Raw genomic sequence first — 16,988 nt, forward strand, 5'->3', positions numbered from 1 at the left:
ACAGAGACACACCACACAGACATTAACAGACATACAATAGATAGCAAAAGATATTCCACAGACACCACAAGATACCGCACACCACATAGGCACACCCTATAGATACCCCACACAGATGCAGGATACATGGCCACATCATACATATCACACAGACACAGCACACATACCACATTACACAACCACATACACACATAAACATTCATTCACATAATTCATACCATCCACTTCACACATGCCACTCAGATACACACCACAGACAACATACACGCCAAACACACCACACACTCTGATATTGTAGACATCCTCCTCATATACAACGCATACTCCACAAACACACCACTTACATATCACATACAATACACATTCAGACATGCACAGCACGTAGCACATGTATACAGACTACATATGCACATACTTATTACATATAGATACTACACATAATATATACATCCATATTTCACACAGATCCTGCACCCCAGTCATGTAGCCTCCCCACATACACATCTGGCACCTTTTTCCCCATATGTATATGTGGTGTGAATGCATGTTTGATGCCTGTGTGATGCATGTGTGTGCAGTTGGGTGTCCTCCAGGTGGGGAGTAGACCCTCGCAGTGGGGTTTCCATGTCCTGGGTAGGGGCTGAGAGGGACTGAGAGACACCACAGAGAAATGGGGAGACAGGAGTCTCCAAACTGTACAGTGATCTCCACTGACATGTCTGCAGGTCTCCCCTCTTCTGGGTGGGAGGAGTGGGGGGCTAGGGTAGGGACACTCCTGAAAGACATGAGCCCCCGTGGTGTTCCTCCTTCCTGCTCAGAGGGTCACAGAGAGCATATGAGCTATCCCAGGGCAATGAGTAGGGGCAGTGACCTGCAGTGGTGCTTGAGATCTAGGGGAGCCCCTTAGTCCCCCTCTCTCCTCCATGCAGAGCTCAGGGCATCCTCCACCCTACCTGGGCACTGCCATCATGTGCTGCCAGCCAGTGAGCCCCTGGGCATGGAGTGGAGCTAGGCTGTGGCCAGAAGTGGGGTGGGGACTCCTACAAAAGGAAAGATCTGGGGGTGCCCTCTATGGCCTAGTGCAAGACAGTTGGGTCTCCCTACTTAATCTGAGCTTGGACCTGCTGCTGTGAGTGGGAGTCTGGGGAGGACTCGGGTATCTGGTAAGCATCCAGCTTGGGGCACCTTGACAGACATCCACTGCAGGGTCAGTGGTGATCATGGAGTTAGGGGGAAGGCCCAGTGTCTGCTCACAGTTCCACTGCCTGCAGGGACACCCTGGCCGCAGGTGACCTGGAGGAAGGACCAGTCCGCGGAGCCTCTGCATGGTGGCCCTGGGCTGGCACTGCTGGCCGATGGCTCCTTGTTCCTGGCGTCTGTCTCTCCTGGCGACAGCGGAGACTACGAGTGCCAGGCCACCAACGAGGCTGGCTCAGCATCCAGGAGCACCAGGCTGCTGGTCTATGGTAAGCAGGGATTCCGGTACCTGTTGGGGCCCAGAGATGGCTCTGGCTCCAGGACTGAGCACAGACTCCAAATGCTCAGCTCCATTTCTAGCACCACCAAGTGTGGCACCAAACCAAACCAAAAGACAGTCTCCTTCCACATGATTGCCTCCGGGGATCCCTGTCACCCAGATAATGGGTGTAGACCTGTTGATCTTGGGCACCCCAGTGTCTTGAAGGCTCCCATGGGCTCCTCATGTCTGCTCTTGGAATGGGGTGTGCAGGGGGCACTGTGGATAGAGTGTGAGACAGAGAATCATGGCAGGGGGCTGAGCATCTTCGTGTAGGGCGGAGCATAACTGTAGGGGGCGGAGCGTCTCGATAGGGGCGGAGCATCTCTAGGCGTTATGCATCTCAATGTAGTAGCTCAATGTAGCATCTTGATGCTGGGGCGGAACATCCCTGTAGGGGGCGGAGCGTCTTGGCGCAGGAGGCAGGCATCTCCACATGGGAGGCATCTGCAATCCTTCTCCTCCCAGTCCCGCCCAGCATACGGGAAGATGGTCGAGGGACCAATGTGTCAGCCATGGCCGGGCAGCCCCTGACCCTGGAGTGTGACGCCAGTGGCTCCCCAGTCCCCATGGTCACATGGCTCAAGGACGGACTGCCGGTGAGTGTCCACTGGGGTGGTTGAGCTGCTGGGGGCAGTTGGGGTCATTTGGGCCTATATGTGCAGGGGGTGGTGGCCAGGATGTGTGATGTCTTTCGGGCTCAGAAAGACATGCTGTAGGCCATAAGGCACCATGATTAAGCCCCGGGTTCTTCATGAAAGTGAGGGCATGACATTGCATGAAGGGCATGGAGACACCTCAGTGTCTTCAGTGTTGAGATGAGGTGGTTCAACCTTCACTCACTTGCTCTTCTGGGCCTCTCCTGCCAGTTCCTGGAGGCCAGGGGCCTTCATGTCCAGGACAGGTCGTGGACCCTTTATTTTCCTGTTGTTCTGGAACGTGACTCGGGCACCTACTCCTGCCGGGCAGAGAACCAAGCGGGCAGTGCCCAGCGAGACTTCCAGCTTCTGGTGCTCGGTGAGTGACTGGCCAAGGCCTGGGCATAAAGGAGAGAAGGGTGGAGGCAGGTTCTGAGCTGATGGCCTGTTTGGGCTGAGGCCTCAGGAATCCTCTCCTCCTGTCTCCCCAGTGCCTCCCTCTGTGCTTGGAGCTGGCTCTGCCCAGGAAGTGCTGGGCCTGGCTGGGGACGAGGTCGAGTTAGTCTGCCAGACCTCAGGGGTCCCCACACCCCAAGTGGAGTGGACCAAGAATGGCCAGTGAGTGTTCCCTAGGGATGTTGTAGACAGTGACCATGACCATGGGGTGCCCATGACCCCTGCTGGAATCTCCAGTAACTTCTGCTCTGACCAGACAAGCCCTTCTCTTGCCCCCTTTTTATAAAGTCTAAAGATAAAACTCATATTACCTAGTGCTCAAACTTCAATTGCATGTGGGACTTCCAAGAAGCTGCCAGGTACTCAGTGTTGTCCCGTTTCAGAATGTTCTAGCAGCCCCTCATAAAGGAGACCCTCCTGAAAAGTCACCATCTTGTCCTCTGGCTTTGGCTCCTGGTCACTTCAAAAGGTCTCTCCCATCTGTCACATACAAGCATCTACACTTTCATGTGACCTTGGGTTCATGTCACTGTGGATTCCAGGCTGGTCGCAGCCTGATCCAGGTCTCTGGCCAGTCATTGCCCCCCCCATGGGGCTCTGGGCTCACACTGCTGCTGTCCTCTCGGTCACCTTTCAAGGCCTGTGGACACGAGAGATCCTCACTTGCGGCTGCAGGAGGGAGGCCAGCGCCTGTGGATCCTTGACAGTCACCTGGGTGACGAAGGCCGGTACCAATGTGTGGCCTTCAGCCCGGCGGGGCAACAGGCCAGGGACTTCCAGCTCCGCATCCTTGGTGAGCTACACCATTATGGGGTTACCCCCAAGGAATCAGCCCCAGCCCCAGAGCCTGCCAGGGCTCTTCCTGGATCTCCCCAAATCTTCCCCACCAGACAACTTATTCTTCCACCGCACAACTGTCACTTAGGGCTTTTGGGTTTGAGGGCCACACCCAGTGATGCTCAGAGTTGTTTCACTTCTGGCTCTGGGCTCAGGAATCACTCCTGGTGGTGTTCAAGGGACCATATGGGATGCCGGGGATTGAACCTGGGCCAGCCCCGTGCAAAGCAAACACTCTCCCTGCTATACTGTCTCTCTCCAGCCTCTTGGGGGATCACTCCTGGAGCTTCCAAGAACAGTTGGTGCTTGGGCTCAAATTGGGGTCAGTTGTGTGCAGACTGATGCCCTGGTGCATTCTCTCAGGCTCAGATAAGGCTTTTGTTTTGAGGCCCCTTGGACTCTCTTTATCCAAACTTTTTTTTTGCACCATAAGACAATTCTGAGAAAGAATTGTCCAGCCCAGTGGGTGGGATGGGAGGAGACTGGGGAAGTTAAGCTTGGACAAAGGGGCTGAATTGTCCACTGGGGCTAGGAGGGCACCCCAATCCTATTCCTATCACTGTAGGAAGAAAGGCAATGTGAAGTGTTGGGGAGGGTCAGTGCCTGGGCTCCAAGTGGGGATGTGAGGTTGGCTGTTGCATTAGAGGGTTCTGGCTGATCCCAGCTCTTCATGTATCCCCAGATCTTCTTGGGGATAACTAATGGGATCTGCCTCATGGACACCCTTAGTCCTGTTCATTCCCCTCATTTCATAGATAGGGAGGGTGAAGCTCCTACAAGTGGGTCCTTGTACCCCCTAGCCCAGTCCTGCAGCAGCCTGTGCCCTGTACTTACTCTGGGAAGGAATGTACCACTTGGGGGGATGGCAGCAGACTGGAGGCTGTGGGATTCCTTGTGATACCCCCCCTGCTGTCTCTCCCAGTCCCTCCCACCATCCTGGGCTCTAACGAGACAACTGAAGTGGTGGTAATGGAGGGACGACTAGCACGGCTACTGTGTGAGGCCCGGGGGAACCCCAGCCCCGACATCGTCTGGTTTAAGGATGGGGCCCCGCTGGCCCCCAGCACCGAGGCCACCTACAGCAGGGGGGGCCGGCAGCTGCAGTTGGGGAGTTCGCGGGGTGCCGACGCTGGAAACTACACCTGCTGGGCCAGCAACTCTGCAGGGGATGCAGAGAAGACGACCAGGCTGGAGGTCTACAGTGAGTGGGGGACCAGGAGGACCCCACCAGGTTAGAGGTCTATAGTGAGTGTGGGAGGCAGCAGCAAGGGGAACCCCTGGGGAACATGACCTTCCTACCTGGCGCTCCACTTGGGCCTTGAGTTCCAGGGGATGCCCAACTCCACCTAAGTCTTTGTTTTTCTCAGTCTGGGGAGGGGGCTTACAGGAAGAACAGCTGTGGTCTTAACTCCCCGAGACCTCTAAATGCAGATATAGGGTGCCTGTAAGGCAACTGAGCAAAGGGAAAAAAAGCAAGTGGTGTGCAGAGAGAAAGCCTTCCTGGAGGAGGTGATGCCTGACAGAATGTTGAGTCATAGGGAGCCAGGGCAGAGGGGAGTCTGCATGGGTCTGGTATCTCAGGAGTCACCCCACCTCTTTCCCAGGGCCCCCTACCATCGAGGGCTCAGACGGAGGGCTGCACGTGGTGAAGGCCGTGGCTGGGAGGCCTTTGGTGCTGGCATGTGTGGCTGGCGGCAGCCCCCCTCCCACCATCTCGTGGCAACATGAGGGGCTCCTGGTGACCGAAGGCAATGCCACGCAGCTGTGGGCAAACGGTGCCCTGAGCCTGGCAGTCCTGGGTGAGGCCTCGGGGGGCCTGTACAGCTGTGTGGCCAGCAGTCCTTCGGGGGAGGCCGTGCTACGCTACTTAGTGGATGTCCAGGGTGAGTAGGACTTTCAGGGAGGGGGTTCTGTAAGGGATGGGGGTCACCCTGCAGCTGGACCGATCTCAGGGTAGACAGGCGAATAGGTGGTGCCTGTTTTATTATGCCTGTGGACATTTGGAAGGTCAGTGCAGTGTTGGAGACACAGTAGTAAAACCCCCGGCAGGGACCTCTGAGTTCTGGGTGTGCAGAGACGGGCCACCCCAATACCACCTGAAGGAGTCATCCTGGAAGTCTTCCTGGAAGGAGGGGCTACTTGGGGGGTTGGCATCAGTTCTCCACCCCAAACGCCCATTGGTGGTTCCTGCATGCAGTGCCCCCACAGCTCCTGGTGGCTGAAGGCTTGGGCCAGGTGACAGCACTGGCAGGACAGTCCCTGGACCTTCCTTGCGAGGCATCAGGCTCTCCGGCACCCACTGTCCAGTGCGTAGGGGTGGGGATGGCTGGAGGAGGAGGATAGAGTGGGGGGATCGAGTTGGGGAGGAGCTGGACACTTCATGATGGGTGCCCTGTGCCCCACCCACACCAGGTGGCTGCAGAATGGACGCCCTGCAGAGCTGCTTCCTGGGGTGCAGGTGGCCTCACAGGGGGCCACATTGCACATCAACCCTGTGAAGCCAGACCACGCTGGCCTCTTCTCTTGCCTGGCCACCAATGAGGCAGGCACAGCCGGGGCCGAGGTGGAGCTGTCCGTGCATGGTGAGTCATGCAGGGTGGGTGGGATGAAAGGCAATGCTGGACAGGGCTCCAGGGCCCCCAAGGACAATGGGTGGAAGTCAGGCTCTACTCTCTACAAGGCTTCTCTCCACACCTTCCACCCTGTGCTTCTCCAGTTTTTCTCTCATCTATCTACTCTCCTGCTCACTTTTCCTTTCTCTCCCCATACCTGGTCCCTTCTCACCTCTCCAGCTTCTCTCCTGAAACACCTCTCCAACACACCCTTCTTGATTCCAGCATGAGATTGCTCAGGATGTTCAAGATGGCTTGCTTGCTCACATGTTCATTATATTGCTCCTGTCCATTCTAAGAGGGCAGCACAGTGGTTATGCTTTTATTCTATGTTCCTGTGTCAGGGGCCACCCGAAGCACAGTACAGCTGCTGAATGCATGGATGTATGGACAGACTGGTGGATGGTTGGATGGGAGGATGAATGGATGTAAGGGTGGTTGGACAGAGGGTGGGCAGATGGATGGGAGGGTAATTGATGGAGAGGAATGATAATGGCAGGTGGATGAATGTGGGAAGAAAGGACAGAAGGGGTAAAGGACAGATGAAGGGAGGAAGGGTAATGGAAAGGATAGGTGGATGGTAGGAAGGAAAAATGGATAGTGACAGCTGGGATGGAAGGAAGGGAGGGAATGAACCGAAGGGAGGATGGGTGGAAGGTTAGATGATGAATGGGTGAACAAGAGGAAGGCAGGAAAAATGGATGGTATCTGGAAGGATGAGTGGATGGAAAGGAGAAAGGAAGGAGGAAAGAAGGCAAGAGAGAAAGAAGGGAAGGAGGGAAGAAAGAGGATGAAAGGAAGAGGGAGGGAAGAAGGGAGGGAGGAACACTGTAGGGTAGGAGGAAGGAGGGTCATAAAAACAAGACTTCTTCTGGCTCCTGTTCTGGTGCTCTTTCTCCTAAACATTCTGTGCAGAGTGAGGGAACCCTAAGCAGCCCACAGGGCACAGCCTTGTCCCCAGAACTGGGGACTCTGGGCTCCCACTTCCTCATCCTGGTCTGAGTTTCTGCATACCCACTACTCTGTCCTGCTCTGCCCTGGGTTCCTAAGCACCCACTGCTCCTTCTGCCTGGGGTTTCTGGGTGCCCACCACCCTGTCTTGACTTGCCGTGGCATCTGCCTGTCCCTGCAGAACCCCCAGAAGTGGCCATCAGTGGGGATGAGAACATCACTGCCCCCTTCCTGCAGCCAGTGATCCTCCAGTGCGTGGGATCTGGAGTGCCTCCTCCCAGCCTCCGATGGTGGAAGGACGGGGTGGCTCTGGCAGCCACGGGAGGCACCCTGCAGGTAGGTGCTGGGACCAGACTAAGGAGAAGCTATTTAAAGACTCAGGAGACAGCATCAGGGGATGAGGGAACCACGGTGCATGTAGAGTCCCCCCAATCTGGAAATGCAGAGTGAGTCTGGGATGCTGACTCCAGACATGAGGGGCCCTTAACCTCATCCAGAATCCTGAAATACCATCTGTGGAGGGGGACTGTGCTCAGGAAGGCAGGGTGTCCCCACCCCAGAGATGGGAGTGAGTGCACTGGACTGGTCCTGGGGTCTGGCCCTTGTGGGGCATCTGGGAGGCCCTCGCCATGTCCTCCCCTCATTTCTGAGCCCGTAGAACACACCGCACTCCTCCTGCCCCCCCAGATCGAAAAGGTGGACCTGAGGGACGAGGGCACGTACTCATGTGCTGCCACCAACACGGTCGGGGAAAGCAGGAAGCATGTGGTGCTCAAGGTTCTGGGTGAGGACTGGGGAGGGGGACAGAACTCAGAGTGGGGCCTTCATTGTGGGCCTGGGGTGTGGCCAGCATGGAGCCCATGTTGTTTAGTGAGACAGGTCATGCCTGTCCTTGTCCCTAACACGCTCCCCTCGCTGAGTACTTATTGGGACTCTGTATGCAAGTGTGATGCATGCTCACGCATCAGTACATGCTCATGCACGGTGCATGCTTGTGCAACATTATGTGCTTGTGCTTGTTCATGTGTGGTGTGTGCTCACGTGGGGTCTGTGTCTAGTGCGAAGTCGTATGTGTGTGTCACCTTTCCCCGTGGCTCTGCTCTTGCCCGCTTTGCCTTGACTACAGGGTGGTCCTGTGGCGTGGCTCCAGAGAGGACCAAACTCCTGGGTGGGGTGTTACCTCCTGAGCCAGAGGTCTGAGCCCCTTTGGGACATTGTGGGATGCTGCAGCAGGCGGGGCATTGGGCCAAGCTCCCCAATACCCTGCACCACGCTCAGGCTCTCCTTGTCTCGGGCAGTGCCTCCCAACATCGAGCCAGGCCCTGTCAACAAAGCAGTTTTAGAAAACGTCTCGGTGGCTTTCGAGTGCCTCGCTTCGGGCGTGCCCCCGCCGGGTAAGATCCTCCACCTGCTGGCCTGGGTCCCCAAGCTCCTGCGCCTACAGTGAGAACCCAACATCTTACCCCAGCTGTGGACAAAATTGGGAACAATCACCCCCCCACTTAATTCCTCCCATCTTTCTTGAAGCTGTTTTTCTGGCTCACCCCAGCCTGTGAGCTCAGTCCATCTGCCCTGTGCCTGCCCCTTCAAACATGGAAAAATCTGAATTCAGGACTGGGTGGTGTTGTGAAATTGAAGACTGACAAGGTGGCTGTGTTGGGGAGCAATGCGGTTCTAAAGCTCTGACTTGGTGGCTTCCTGCCCTTTGAGGCTCCAACCTGCTCCAGTTTGACTGTGGACTTCTGCTCTGCCTACTCGGTGCTGGCCGCCAAGTCTAGAGGGCTGGCAGGACCTCCACTCTTCTCTCTTTGTCCCCAGATGTCTCCTGGTTCAAGGGACGCCAGCCTATCTCTACCAGGCACGGGGTGACACTGTCCCCTGATGGGAGGGTCCTCCACTTTGAGCGAGCCCAGCTCACAGATGCAGGGAGCTACCGCTGTGTGGCCTCCAATGTGGCCGGTGACACAGAGCTTCTGTATGGCCTTCGGGTCAACGGTGAGGTATTGGGCTGGGGTGTGTGTGATTTAATTATGAGGTGCTGAGCTTGGCTGGGCGGGCCTGTACACCTTGTCTTCCATGTGCCTACTGGTAAGACCATATACACCATCCACCTTCCCTCCTGCTCTTGCCCTCTCCCCATGTGTGTGTCAGTTGATTCACTGCTTCCTGTGACCACCCATCCATGCCTTTATCCATGCACCCATTTATGCACACATCCATCTATCTACCCTCTCACCCATTCTCCCCCATCCATCCACATACCCATCCATCCGCTCATCCACTGGTTCACTTATCCATCCTATTCATGGATCTGTAGACCTATCTGTAGACATCCTTTCTTCTGTCCTATTCACCCATGCATCCACATTCCTTCTGTCCACCCCTATCCATTCATCTATATCTCTGCTCATACATGCATGAGATTCAACCAACCTAACTTCCTTTCTTTTTTTTCTTTTTACTTTTTTTTTTTGGTTTTTGGGTCACACCCAGCAATACTCAGGGGTTATTCCTGATTCTACACTCAGAAATCACCCCCGGCAGGCTTGGGGGACCATATGGGATGCCGGGATTTGAACCAGCAACCTTCCGCATGTAAGGCAAACGCCTTACTGCTGTGCTATCTCTTCGGCCCCCTAACTTCCTTTCTTACTCCCCTCCTTCTCATCTTCCTCCCTTCCTCCCATCCCTCCTTTGTTTTTGTTATCCATCCCTCCTTCCCTCCTTCTTCCTCTCCCTTCCTTGTATTGATCCATCAGCCCATCTCTCCATCTTTCCATCCTTCCATTCACCCCCTTTTCCACTCCTCTGTGCCCCATCCACCAACCCACCCATCAAACCATCTATTCCTCCATCTGGCCTCTTTCTCCACCCAACTTTGTGAGGACAAACAGGCCAGGCCAGTGCCCCTGAGCAGACAGTTCTTGGGACTATCCCTGCAGAGACTGTGCTCATTGATCACTCAGAGCTGTGACCAGGTTGTTTTGTGTGAGTGCCTAGAACCAGCTAGCTGGGGACCAGACTGAGGAGGTGCTTGGAGTGCCTGATGAACCAATCTGAGCCTCAGAGCACTGGGGACCTAAAAAAAAAAATCAAAGGGCTGGGGGCCAGAGCAGTGGTGCAGCGGTAGGTCATTTGCCTTGCACGCTGCTGACCCAGGACGGACTGCAGTTCGATCCCTCGACATCCTATATGGTTCCTCAAGCCAGGAGCGATTTCTGAGCTCAGAGTCAGGAGTAACCCCTTAGCATTACTGGGTGTGCCCCCCCACCAAGAAATCAAAGGGCTTCTGGGATCCCAACTTCTGAAACAGCCATAGGAGGGCCCAACAATCCCAAGACCAGATCTTTAACCTGAATGCAGTTGGGCCAAGCCAGCCCTGACCTGGGCTCAGGGACTCCCACCTCTCAATACAGTCATGTCTTCTATCTCCTCCCCTCTTAGTTGGTCCCCTAGGGTCTGGGACTTACCCTCTCTGAACCTCACATCCTTGGAAACTTCCGGGCTTATAACTCCGAAGCAGCCATTCCGGGTCTTTCGCTCCTGGCTCTGGGCTCCTGTATGTGCGTGTATGGAGGGGTCCTGCTTGCTCCCCCTATCAGTGAGGCTCAGCTAGTTAGTGCCCCATGTCATCTCATCTGGCAGTGCCCCCACACATCACGCTGCCACCCAGCCTGCCCGGCCCCGTGCTGCTCGGCGCCCCGGTCCGGCTGACCTGTGATGCCGCTGGCACCCCCAGTCCCACGCTGATGTGGCTTAAGGATGGAAACCCAGTGTCCACTGCAGGGGCCTCAGGCCTCCAGGTCAGTCGGGAGCAGAGGGGGACTGGGTCCCTCCCTAAGTGAGAAGGTCAAAAGTCACTCAGTCTCTGGCATACTCATGTACACAGGGCAACATTGCCCGTGCCTTCCTTGTCTGACCTGAGTTTGGGACTGAGCTGGGGACTCAGCAATCCAATGCTTGCCTTATGCAGCAAGGCTCTGGGTTCAAGCCCCATCAGAAAGCTGAAGGATTCTATAATTAAAGTTTCCTGGTAGCATCCAGTGTTATTTGCTCTCCAAGTCAGAAGCCTTTCAGAAATTTCTAGAGGCTGTTTGAAGATGAGCCAGGTAGAGCACTTACCTTGCATATGGCCAACCCGAGTTCAATCCTTAGCATCTCAGATAGTAACAGCCAGGTAGGCTGTTTGAAATAAGCCAGGTAGAGCACTTACCTTGCATATGGCCAACCCGCGTTCAATCCTTAGCATCTCAGATAGTACCCTGAGCACTGCCAGGAATGACCCCTGAGCACCACCGATGTGGCCTAAAAATGAAGAAATAAAATAAAATTTAAAAAGTCAAACCAGGGACTGAAGCAGTGCACAAGGGGTAAGGCATCTGCTTTGCCTGCGCTAGCCTAGGATGAACCGTGGTTTGATCCCCTGGATTCCCATATGGTCCCCCAAGCCAGGAGCAATTTCTGAGTGCATAGCCAGGAGTAACTCCTGAGTGTCACTGGGTGTGGTCCCCAAAAAACAACTCCTCCCCAAAAAAGTCAAACCAACAATGAATCAAACTTCTTTTGGATGGTGCTGGAGATCAACCTGGGGCTCATATATGCAGGGCAGATGCATAACCTCTGATGACATCTCTGGCCATGGTCTCTCTCATGAATACATTTTTAGGATGCTGGGGAGAAAGTTCATTGGGTGGGGGTGCTGGGTATGAAGTTGGATCCCTGGCACTGTGTGGTCTCCAGGCACTAATCAGCTGAGCAGGTATCCCCAAGAGTGGCCTCCTGAGTCCTGCTTGGGAACCTTCCCCCAAAGAAAACTTTCTAGTTCATCCTGTCTCCCCCAAATATCTGCCCATTTCTTCACAGGATCACTTTTGCAATTTGCCTTTTGCTTAGTCTGGGAGACTCGCCCAGTATTTGGTAGGAGGGGCCCAGTCTAAGAGCCCTAGTTAAGAGGTACCCCTGTTTAAGAGCTGCTGGTTACCCACCAACATGTGCCAACAGCAGAGCTTCCGGGACTGGTGCACTAGGCTCCTGGGTTCCTGGCAATGACCCACTTTGGGGCAGTGACCCTGGGTGAGTCACTCATTTGGCTTCTTTCTGGGGCTCAGGTCTTCCCCGGGGGCCGGATGCTCACCCTGGCCAGTGCCCGGGCAGCCGACACGGGCACCTACTCGTGTGTAGCTGTGAATGCTGTGGGCGAGGACCGCAGGGATGTGGTACTGCTTGTTCACGGTAAGGCGAGGGCACCCCCTGCAAGCCAATGGGGGGAGTGCGGCTTCCTGTGGGTCCCCCACAGAGAACGGAAGGGGGGGCCTCCACATCAACACAGCCAGGGGCTCCATGAGGGGAACATGAGAGGGGTGGGGTAAGACCTCTATGCTGGCCCTGGGGGCACTTATGTTCACATGTATCTCCTTACTATACTTCCACATCACCTGTACCCCCATCTCATCTGACCCACCCTCACTTATATCCCAACTCACCTGTGCCCCAAATCACTTGTGACCCAAACTCATCTGTGACCCCAACTCACCTGTGCCTGAGACCTCCCTCCCCTTAGTGCCTCCCAACCTCCATGGGGAGGAGGTGAACGTGTCAGTCGTGGCCCAGGAGCCGGTGGTCCTAGAGTGCCAGAGCCATGCCGAGCCGCCCCCCAAGCTGAGCTGGTGGAAGGACGGGCGGCCTCTGCTGCCCAGGCCTGGGGTTCGCCTCTCTGCAGACCAGGCCGTGCTGGAGGTGGGTAGACCGGGGGATCCAAGTGCCAGGAAGGGAGGTGGGGTTTAGCAAGGCCAAGGGCCCCCCCGACTATGCTTCACTCTGGGCCAGGTGGTCAGCGCAGAGGAGCAGGACACAGGCCGCTACACGTGTCGGGCACAGAACCCAGCGGGCACTTCGGAGAAGCACTTCAACCTCAATGTCTGGGGTGAGGGGTCAGGGGGAGGTTCCCTGCCACTGGGTTCGTGACTGGGCCAGCTCAGCCCCACCTCTTCTCTCCCATCTTTGCTCTTAGTGCCCCCCACTTTCCCCCTGCGCAAGCCTCGGACCCTGACCGTAATTGAGGGGCACCCTGCCAGACTGTCCTGCGATTGTCAGGGGGTCCCATTTCCCCAGATCACCTGGAAGAAGGATGGTAGGTTTGCTGCCCTCCTGCCCCACACTTTCACCCCTACCCAGCGAAGCTACTTTTGGGGGCCCCCACACAGTGCCAAGCTGAGATTTGAGGTTATGGGGCTGCTGCATGCCCCTGCCCAGCAAGTGGGAGCTGGATAGACACTTAGGTCCAGCTTCAGATGTCATTTCTTCCAGAAGTCCTCCTGGAAGAGCTCAGGTGGGCTGATGTTCCACTACCTGTTGGTCCCCCTGTGAGATGGAGAGGGGTGTCTGGGTCTCAGAGGGGAGGCCCAGGCTAAAAATACTCAGAAGAAAAGACAGGTGCAGGTCCCCAATTGGACCCTTCCTGCTTCCTGCAGTTAGGGGACAGAACATTCCAGGAAGAAGAACCAGAACTAGGGGCTTTCTTCTCATTGTGTCCAGGTCAGCCCCTCCCTGAGGAGGTGTCGGCTGTGGGGCGACTGCTGTACCTGGGCCAGGCCCAGTCCGCCCACGAGGGCACGTACACCTGTGAGTGCAGCAATGAGGCGGGAGTGAGCAGCCAGGAGCAGCATCTGGAGGTGCACGGTGAGCCGGGGGTTGGGGGATCGCGGTGGACCACAGCTCATTTGCTCCACACCCTCTCTCCCAAAGACAAAAGCAAGGAAGTCAGGCGCACTTAGCAGCTGCTCTCAGACCAGGGAGGTTTAGTTATAATCCCCGCCCAATCAGAGAGGGGAAGCATTTCCCCTACCCACCCCAGCTCCCATGACTTCCCCCCTTCAGATCTGTTGGAGACAGAATTATATCTAATCCCTGACTGGACTCCACATGTGTGCCCCATGGCATAGGAGCAGGGCTATCTCCATGAGTATTATTCTAGAAAAGCAAGACACAGGGAGGGGCGTCTGTCTCAACGCTAGGCTCCCAGAAACCTGTTTTATTTGGGGTGTGTGGCTCCTGTTTGTACTTCAGGGTACTCCCCAACAGCAAGACCCTCACTGCCAGGGTGGGGAAGGGAGGTCAGAGAGTCGAGTTTAGGGGCTGGAGAGAGCACAGAGACTGGTCTTGCATGTGGATGACCTGGGTTGGTTCCCAGCATCCAATATGATGAGCACTGCCAAAAGTGATTCCTGAGCACAGAGACAGGTGTATCCCCAGGTATGGCTCAAAAATAATAATAATAATAATAATAATAATAATAATAATAATAATAATTAAAAAACCCAGAAAGATGGAACTGGATCAATAATATAGTAGGGTGGGCATTTGTCTTGTACAAGGTTGACCCAGGTTCGATCCCCAGCATCTCATGCCAGGAGTAATTTCTGAGTGTAGAGACAGGAGTAAACCCTAAACACCAGCAGGTGTTGCCCAATAAATAAAAAACAAACAAACAAAAATGGTCCGGAGTGATTGCACAGGTATAGGTCATTTGCTTTGCACGCGGCCAACCCCAATGAATCTCGGTTTGATTCTTGGAGACCCATAAGGTCCCCTGAGCCTGCCAGGGGTGACTTCTGAGTGCATAGCCAGGAGTAATCCCTGTGCGCCACTGGCGTGACCCATAAACAAAAAACAACCCCCCCCAAAAAAAAACAGAAAAAATGAGTTTAGCTGTCCATAGGCACTCAGCCAGTGAGGACGGGGAGTGGCTGGGGTCACGATGACTGTCTCTGACATGCCTTCTCCATGCCTCAGTGCCCCCTCAGATCGCCGGCCCCCAGGAGCCTCTCACGGCAATCTCCGTGGTTCAAGAAAAGGAGGCCACGCTGGAATGCACCACTACAGGGAACCCCCCGCCCCAGGTGGTGTGGGAGCGGGCAGGCCGGCCTCTGGGCTCGGAGTCTGGGCTGCAGCTGCAGGACGGAGGGCAGAGGCTGCACGTGGATCGGGCCCAGGTGGCCCATGCTGGGCACTACAGCTGCGTAGCTGAGAACCAGGCTGGGCGGGCTGAGCGAAGGTTTATGCTGTCAGTCCTGGGTGAGAAATGGGCTCATGGGGTGGGCGGACTGGGAGACCAAAAGCCGCTTCCGTGTCCAGTCAGCTGCAGGCACCCAGTTCTTTCTGTGTCTGCTTGCATGGGTTCGACCCCTGTTCCCCCAATTTCTTCCAATTTCAGGACAAACTCCAAGCAGCCCTGATTTATCCCCATCCCCACCCCAGATCCCCTTCTGTACCTGGAGAAGGAAGTTTCCCCCACTGCATGCTTGTAGGTCCGGGTCTGGCTGAAACCTGCACGTCCCTGAGCCTGAGATAGCAGGGCAACCTCCTGGAGGAGGTGACCTTGTAGCTATAGGTGCTAAATGCAGGGAAGGGTGCCAGGCAGAGGACATGCCTCAGCATCCAAATTCAGCTCTAAACTGCTTGGCTGAAGCAGAATCCTTGGTTCAGGGTGGAGATGGGGTGGAAACAGGTCAGAGATGCTGAGATTCCCATCTGTACCTCAGTTCCTGTCTGTGCCTCTGACACCTGCTTCATTCCTGCCTGTGCTCTTGCTAAAATTTCTTGGCCTCCCAGCAGAGGCTGGAGAAACTGAGGCTTCATGTATCTATCTGGCACCTGCTCCTTGTGGCTGCCTAATGCTGGCTTTTTCCTAGGGAGCAGCTCAAATCTCATCCTTGCTCTCCTGAAGGGTGTCTGGAGGTTCTGCGGGGGGGGGGTAGGCAGGAGCCCTCTGCTCTACCAATGCAGCCACCTCTCTGTGCCCAGTGCCCCCCGAGTTCGCTGGAGACCTGGAGCCTCTGAGCAATGTCACTACAGCCCTACACACCCCTGTGACTCTGCTGTGTGAAGCCACAGGCATCCCACCTCCAAGGGTCCGCTGGTTTCGAGGGGACCAGCCTGTCAGCCCTGGGGATGACATCTACCTCCTGGCAGGTGAGAGACAGCCCAGGGTCTCTGGACCTGCTGTGGTCTCAGCTTCTGTCCACTGACCTCTATGACCTCTGACCCTGAGCAGTCAGCCTAAGTCAGGAGAACTATTTGAGTGCTGGGTTCTCTAAGACCATACCCCCAAACTGGCCTTGTGAGAGGGTCTGGGAAACTATCAGGTTCCAGCACATTTGGGAAAGGAATCCTTTGCTCTCTTCAACATCAGTGACCCTGTGTGGGGGCAGGCATGCTGAAAAAATATATAATAAAAGAATAAAACAATCCTCAAGATGACAGATTTTATTTTAGTGGTCAGGATTTGCTCTGCATACAGCCAACCTGGCTTTGACCCCCCCTTAGCAGAAGTACTGCCAGAAGTAATCCCTGAGCACAAAGCCAGGGTTAAGCTCTGAGCATGGCTGGGTGTAGACTCAAAACAAAAAAACATTCTCATAGCACAGAAAGTGCGGCACACCTTAGGAAGTGTCCCTTCCAAACAGAGGCACCCACCACACACAGGCCATGATGGTTCTTGACGATGTCTGATTAGAGAAACTGAGGCAGAAACTTCAGGGCTCGTGGAAGCGCAGTCCCGGAATGCTTAGTTGTCCTAGGGAAGGTGAAGTGTGCTGGTGAATGTATTTCCTTGGCCACCATGGGCAAGTCCTGGGCAGGACTGCAGAGGCAAAGGGCTGGTGTGAATACGGTTGCTGCATGTGAATCCAATAGAGCAGAGAACAGCCAACAATGATATCTGCCTGGGACTATGAACCAGCCAATGACTGGTGATGTCTGCCCTGCCCTGAATGCAGGGGTCTGTGGGTCGGCCATTGATTGGTGATGTCTACCTGGGTGTAGAAGGGCTGTGGGTCAGCCTTTGACTCATGATGTCCGCCTGGCCATCCAGATGCCTTGACAGAAGACAATCCTTTTCTGGTTTTCATCATGTGGCACCTGCCCTGCAGCCCTCCAACTTCCTGGATTGGAAGACAAGTAGAGGCCTTCTCAGAACAA

The 16,988-nt window shown here is 55.2% G+C and overlaps 1 protein-coding gene across 1 annotated transcript in view; it reads left to right on the plus strand.

Annotated features, from left to right (window-relative positions):
- The window catches only part of HMCN2 (hemicentin 2), a 145,846-nt gene that overhangs the window by 77,673 nt on the left and 51,185 nt on the right, over window positions 1-16,988 (plus strand). Inside the window, 21 exon segments of the mRNA XM_049772813.1 lie at window positions 1,272-1,466; window positions 1,985-2,115; window positions 2,386-2,533; window positions 2,646-2,772; window positions 3,249-3,403; window positions 4,370-4,648; window positions 5,052-5,330; window positions 5,645-5,753; window positions 5,860-6,029; window positions 7,192-7,346; window positions 7,698-7,794; window positions 8,309-8,404; window positions 8,829-9,005; window positions 10,656-10,813; window positions 12,119-12,242; window positions 12,571-12,746; window positions 12,837-12,933; window positions 13,021-13,140; window positions 13,545-13,688; window positions 14,802-15,083; window positions 15,813-15,980. Of these exon segments, the coding sequence (XP_049628770.1) occupies window positions 1,272-1,466; window positions 1,985-2,115; window positions 2,386-2,533; window positions 2,646-2,772; window positions 3,249-3,403; window positions 4,370-4,648; window positions 5,052-5,330; window positions 5,645-5,753; window positions 5,860-6,029; window positions 7,192-7,346; window positions 7,698-7,794; window positions 8,309-8,404; window positions 8,829-9,005; window positions 10,656-10,813; window positions 12,119-12,242; window positions 12,571-12,746; window positions 12,837-12,933; window positions 13,021-13,140; window positions 13,545-13,688; window positions 14,802-15,083; window positions 15,813-15,980 (3,387 nt within the window).

Source organism: Suncus etruscus, chromosome 5 (genome assembly GCF_024139225.1).
Source record: "Suncus etruscus isolate mSunEtr1 chromosome 5, mSunEtr1.pri.cur, whole genome shotgun sequence".
Lineage (NCBI taxonomy): Eukaryota > Metazoa > Chordata > Mammalia > Eulipotyphla > Soricidae > Suncus > Suncus etruscus.